This window comes from Jaculus jaculus, chromosome 3 (genome assembly GCF_020740685.1).
Source record: "Jaculus jaculus isolate mJacJac1 chromosome 3, mJacJac1.mat.Y.cur, whole genome shotgun sequence".
NCBI lineage: Eukaryota > Metazoa > Chordata > Mammalia > Rodentia > Dipodidae > Jaculus > Jaculus jaculus.
Genome location: NC_059104.1, coordinates 171825075 through 171830848, shown reverse-complemented (window position 1 = coordinate 171830848; position 5774 = coordinate 171825075). Strand labels below are relative to the sequence as shown.

Below are 5774 nucleotides of genomic sequence, written 5' to 3'. Positions count from 1 at the left end.
AAAAATTATAATTTTATGGTTCCTTAACAAATCATTGCTCAGAGCAAGGAAACTAAAAAAAAAAAAAAAATCAATATGCCATGCAAAATATTGGAACTTGGCAAAAAATTTTAGATTTTTTTTGTTCATTTTTATTTATTTATTTGAGAGTGACAGACAGAGAGAGAAAGCGGCAGATAGAGAGAGAGAGAGAATGAGCGCCAGGGCCTCCAGCCACTGCAAACAAACTCCAGACCTGTGCGCCCTCTTGTGCATCTGGCTAACGTGGGTTCTGGGAAATCGAGCCTCTAACTGGGGTCCTTAGGCTTCACAAGCAAGTGATTAACCGCCAAGCCATCTCTCCAGCCCAAATTTTAGATTTTGAATAGGACTTCTAGCCTCCCCATTCCCACTCCACCAAAGGTCCTCCTCAGAGGGGTTATCAGTGTTCACTATAGATTCACTCATGAATGCACCAGTTATTTTCTTTATTCTAATGTATAAAATATTTTTATAAAAACAGTTTTACAAGGAAATGACAGAGGAAAGGAGAAAAAAAGAACTATGCTTTATTAAAAATAAGTTGCTTATGTGAATAACTTTTGTGTAGCTATAATTTAGAAATAACAGTCATAGGACACATAGCTATAATTTAGAAACAATGGTTATAGGATGCACAGGGTGTTTGCCAGGTGTAAGCATTACCTCTGTTAATACCAGTAACTTTTTCAAGAACATGTTAAAAGAGATTTCATTTCATACTTCTGTTCTTTAAATTAAGAAGTTAACATTTTTAACAATGAAAAGCTTTTTCAAGGACCTATGTGTCAGAGTGTTCAGAAATTGCATCTAAAGCCAAACATACAAACACAGATGCCATATTAAACTGACAATTACTTTGCTTCCTTCTGAATTTAGGAATTGGTATTGTAAGACTCTAAGCAGATAATCAGTGATATTATAAAATAAATATTTGTGAGAATTTATGTCAAGTTACAGAAATGTTAGGTGATAGTAAATAATAATATAAACATTGATTGAAATAGTATTCATACCACACTATATGAACTAAATGGTACTATATCAATGTGAAAGATTAACACAAGATGTAGCTATCCAACAACTTACATTCTAGAGGTGGAAAGAACAACTAAATAATTACATTCATTATGTATGGTAAGTTTAAGCACATATAAAAGAATAACACATCACATATTTTGACAGAGAATGAAAGGTAATCTTCCTCAAAGTAAAACCTAATATAAAATATCACAGCTTAATAGAGGACAATGAGTAAACATGCAAACAGGTAGTACACAAGTACATGTATAAACCCTTATTTTAATTTTAATGTGTGGACATATGGGCACAAATATTAATATTCAAAAATATTGTCACACATAATCATCTATGACCAGAAATATGACCAATCTTTATATATTTTATATTTTTCTGCATTTACCAATATAATCACTAATTTAAACTTTGTAATATATTACATAATTAGGAAAAATCACCTACAAGCACATCTCTTATAATAACAAATTCACATTATATTTACAATCACACTATAAAGATAAAGTACATTGGTGGAAATACTTTGGGGGTTGAATTGTAGGCTTCCCATGAGTCAGATACGAAGAGTGTATTTGTAGCAGCAAAAAGGGAGACACACGTAAAGCAGACTGCTCTAGGTGCAAGCTGTCATAAAAATGGGAAAATTATTGTATATTTCCTTAATTGAACATCTAAAATACTTGAAAATGCACAAATATTCAGAATTCTAAAAGATCACATATCCTTTGAAGCATTATCTCCTGTTCAAACACACTGCCATTTCTATGTAAAATATGTAGATATTCAACTTAGGTGGTATAAACATTAACCATGAGAATATCCATGTAAGTTCATGTTAGGTTTTCTTTGGCCTATAAATTTTGACATCAAACTTGTAAAAATGTAACAAATAGGTTTTTGTTTTGTTTTGTTTTGTTGATGCTTATATATTTTTAAAGAGTCATTTATGGATATTGGATCTACCAAAGAAAATTTTTAGAAAGATCTTCAAAATAAAAGATTAAAGAACCATAGCAATCTACATGAAAGATGAAGAAATGTCAGGATGGTGACATGAAGGTGTAATCTGGGATGTGCACTAAACCAGAGGTTGACTTCAGGATCAGAATCTGACTCAGTGGAATGCTAAGGAGAATTGTCTCTTCTCCCAGCTCATAGCTCATTTCTTATGGACAAGCCCTTTTCTTTCATACAAAGAAATGTCTGGGCTCAAAAACAAGAATCTTAAAAAATCTTAAATCTTAAAAAAATATTATTTGGTACTTTATATCACTAACTGAAGGTCTCACATTGTGCCATTTATCTAGCACTGCTAATTCTAAACTCTGTGACAGTTTTCTCTGTCTCAATGTACTCCACAGATTCTTATCTAAATCTAATCCTAGTAATTATACCAAGGCTGAGGTTTTGTACTAGGATTATTAACAAGCTGTCTGTAACAGAGATCTGTGCTCTTGAAGAAATGCAGATGAACCTTGAACCTGTTACTTTTAGGTAGCATTTTCTTATCTTCTAAAGGAAGCAGAACCAAAGAAATATTCATTTGGAGGCCAGATGAGAATAAAAATTTTAAATATGAAATATCAAAGTGTGGTCTAATGCAGTTCAAAGAGTTCATTCCCTAAAGTGCACACAGCCAAGAGAGATTTTGCTGCAGTGCTTAACTTGGCATCTGAAAAATGAACCCAACGTAGCTCAGGGAAATTTTGCGGAAGAGGGGGAGGAACGAATGTCAGAGCCACATGTTGGATCATGATATGCAGAGACATTTATCGTACCAATAACTGTGGGCTAACTCCACAATGCACAACCCATATACCTCAACAAGGAGGGGCCAATGGGGAGAGGGGTAGGTCATGGATGAGCCTAATAATAGGACCAAACTGCCTGTATTTGCTGAATAGAAAATTAATTTAAAAAAAAATGAAAACAAATCTGAATTTTATTTCCAATTACATGACTTTCTAGGATGGTCACAACACTGGCTTTTCTGCGTGTCAAATACTAACTGTTGCCTCAAACTTTCTGTGATGTTTAGTGACACCAGTGTACTATCTACAGCACCTGGCTACATTGAAAAGGGAAAAGAATCCTCATGGCTCTGTTTATAAATAAAGCGATGACAGTTGGTAATGATTAGATTAAAGACAGCTGTGAAACAATCAATGCATAATCACAGAGCCATGTACGTTTCAGCAGAACAGTATTATTTACAGAAACCTGAAACACGGAGACAGCAGTGGGGAGTGATATTCTCCATCTTTCAAAGAGCAGAGTGAAGGCAGGCAGCTCAAATCCAAATAATCGCTTAGTCCGCTATGCTTGGCAATGGATTAGCCTGGGTGGAAATAAAGTTCCATCACTGTGTGTATGGAAGAAAAATTTGGAGAATTCCATCCAATATTTTACCAACATTTCTTTACAATACAAGTTCCCTTAATGAAGGTGGACTTGAGATTTCTAAGTAGCATCAGAATATTAACAACATTAAATTTGACTAAATAGCACCAGAGCCACTGTGACAAGTATGATGGAAGGTGGAGGCAGCTCACAGCTGGGGAGAAGACAGGAAATAATTAAGTACCTTCAAGTAAAAGGTTTGGTCCTAAGGTATTATGACCACTGAAGAGGAATTACCAATCAGAATCAAAACCTATCCTAATATAAGTAGGCAATGGAAAAATAAAATACACAGTATTACATATTAGGCTGCAGGGAAGTATACAGAACAATTTGAATGGCTAAAAAGCATTACTTCTGTCAAGAAAATAAAAAGGATTAAAGAAGTAGAGGACAGCATGTATAAGGAGACAGCCCCCTCTCCCTTTCTCCTCTCTCTTTTCCATGTAGGGTCTTATTGTAGCCCAGGCTGATCTGGAGTTCCCTGTGTAGTCTTGGGGTAGCCTTGAACTCAAGGTGATCCTCCTACCACTGCCTCCCAAGTGCTGGGATTAAAGGCATGTGCCACCACGCCCTGTGAGACAGCACTCTCTAGAAGTGACTATAATGAACTGAAGCCAGCATGCAAAATTTTTCTACAGTTGTTTTAATTTTTTATTACAAATTTCTATTCATTTTCCCTTATACAAAAAAGTTACTTTTTCTTTTACCAGCTCAAGGAAAAAGTTTTGTCATTCCATGGGAAATTTAAACCTCATTGCAGGGAAGAAGAGTTTATTAAGCTGAATGAAAAAAATGAAAACTAGTGCCATTTATTTCTGGCCTATATATTACTTTTTGAAGTTAGACATATGGTTCCACTGGATTGATATATCATTGCAATGTGCACAGGGACCCATGTTATTGTTTTATGTCAGTATTTTAGATATTTAACCACAATCAAACAAAATTAGCTTTGAACTGTGGTGTTTAAAATAAAACAACTCATAAGCTCAAGGAATTTTGATCCTTTCTCACTCTATTCCAATAAGAATTTTCTTGCTGATCAAAATGATTGTGGATGACCTGCCCCAATCACTTTCCTGCTTAACCATATCCTATGTACTAGAAAATTGCCCCCTTGTATCCCACCTTCCTGTAAGGCTCCTCACACTGGAATCTCGTCTACCCTTAAATTGGAACAGCTGGAAGATGGCCTGACGGATCACCTTTGTCTTCAAACTGTAAATGATTGGGTTCAGTACAGGAGGCAGGAGCAGATACATATTGGCCAAAACACTACAGATCACCCTTGGAGTGGAACTGAAGAGACGGTGTGCTAAGGACAGGCTGATCATCGGCACATAGAAAACTGTCACTGCACAAATGTGACACACACAAGTGCTGAGGGCTTTTCTTTGCTTTTGAGGGGCCACGATGCTCAGAACAGTACGAAGGATCAGGACGTAAGAGAAAAGAATGAACAGCATGTCAGTGCCATTCAGGTATAGCTGAAGAAACATTCCCCAAAAACTGCTCACCCAGGGGTTGGAATATGTAAATTTGATCATATCCGGATGGAAACAAAATGGATGAGAAAGCTCTTGGCCTCCCTGAAATGACACACTGTTCAAGACCAGGATGCAGGGGAACAGGAAAATCACTTGTCGCATGCAGATGATCAGTCCAATGACAAGACTCATCGTGTCTGTGAGGAACATAGCATACTTCAGTGGGCTACAGATGGCCATGTAGCGGTCAAAGGCCATGGCCACCAGCACTGAGGACTCCAAGAAGGAGAACACGTGCACAAAGGACATCTGAATGAGGCAGGCTTTTATACTGATCTCCCGGGCATGAAACCAGAGGACCCCAAGGACTGTGGGAAGGGTTGTGATGGTCAGACCTAGGTCCACAGCAGAAAGCATGGAGAGGAAGTAGTACATGGGCTTGTGGAGACTGCGCTCAGCCGTAACAACAACCACGATCGCACTGTTTCCCAGGAGGGCCACCGTGTAGAGACAGCAGATGGGAATGGAGATCCAGGTGTGAACAAGTTCCAACCCCGGGAAGGCCGTGAGAAAGAAGTAAGAGGAGGAGGATGTGGTGTTATTGGAGATCAACATAGTGAGTGGAGGGACACACCCTGGAAGCAAACAAAGGGCAACAGTGACAATATCTGTCATTTGATTCTTCACCCTTCCTCAGTGACACAAGTGTGTTTATTTGAGAGCTCCAACCCCAGAGTGAGAGAACATGAAAACCATTAAATCTATTTTCTATGCCTGCCATACCTTATGGCACTGGTCTTTCTATAGCCTGGCCTCATTTTCTGTCTC

General features: G+C 37.5%; 1 protein-coding gene across 1 annotated transcript; it reads right to left on the bottom strand.

Annotated features, from left to right (window-relative positions):
• Positions 1-4553: 4553 nt before the first annotated feature.
• Positions 4554-5561, bottom strand: LOC101594032 (olfactory receptor 51T1). The gene has a single exon (XM_004650745.3). The coding sequence runs from the start codon at positions 5559-5561 to the stop codon at positions 4554-4556; it is 1008 nt and encodes a 335-aa protein (XP_004650802.3).
• Positions 5562-5774: the final 213 nt, after the last annotated feature.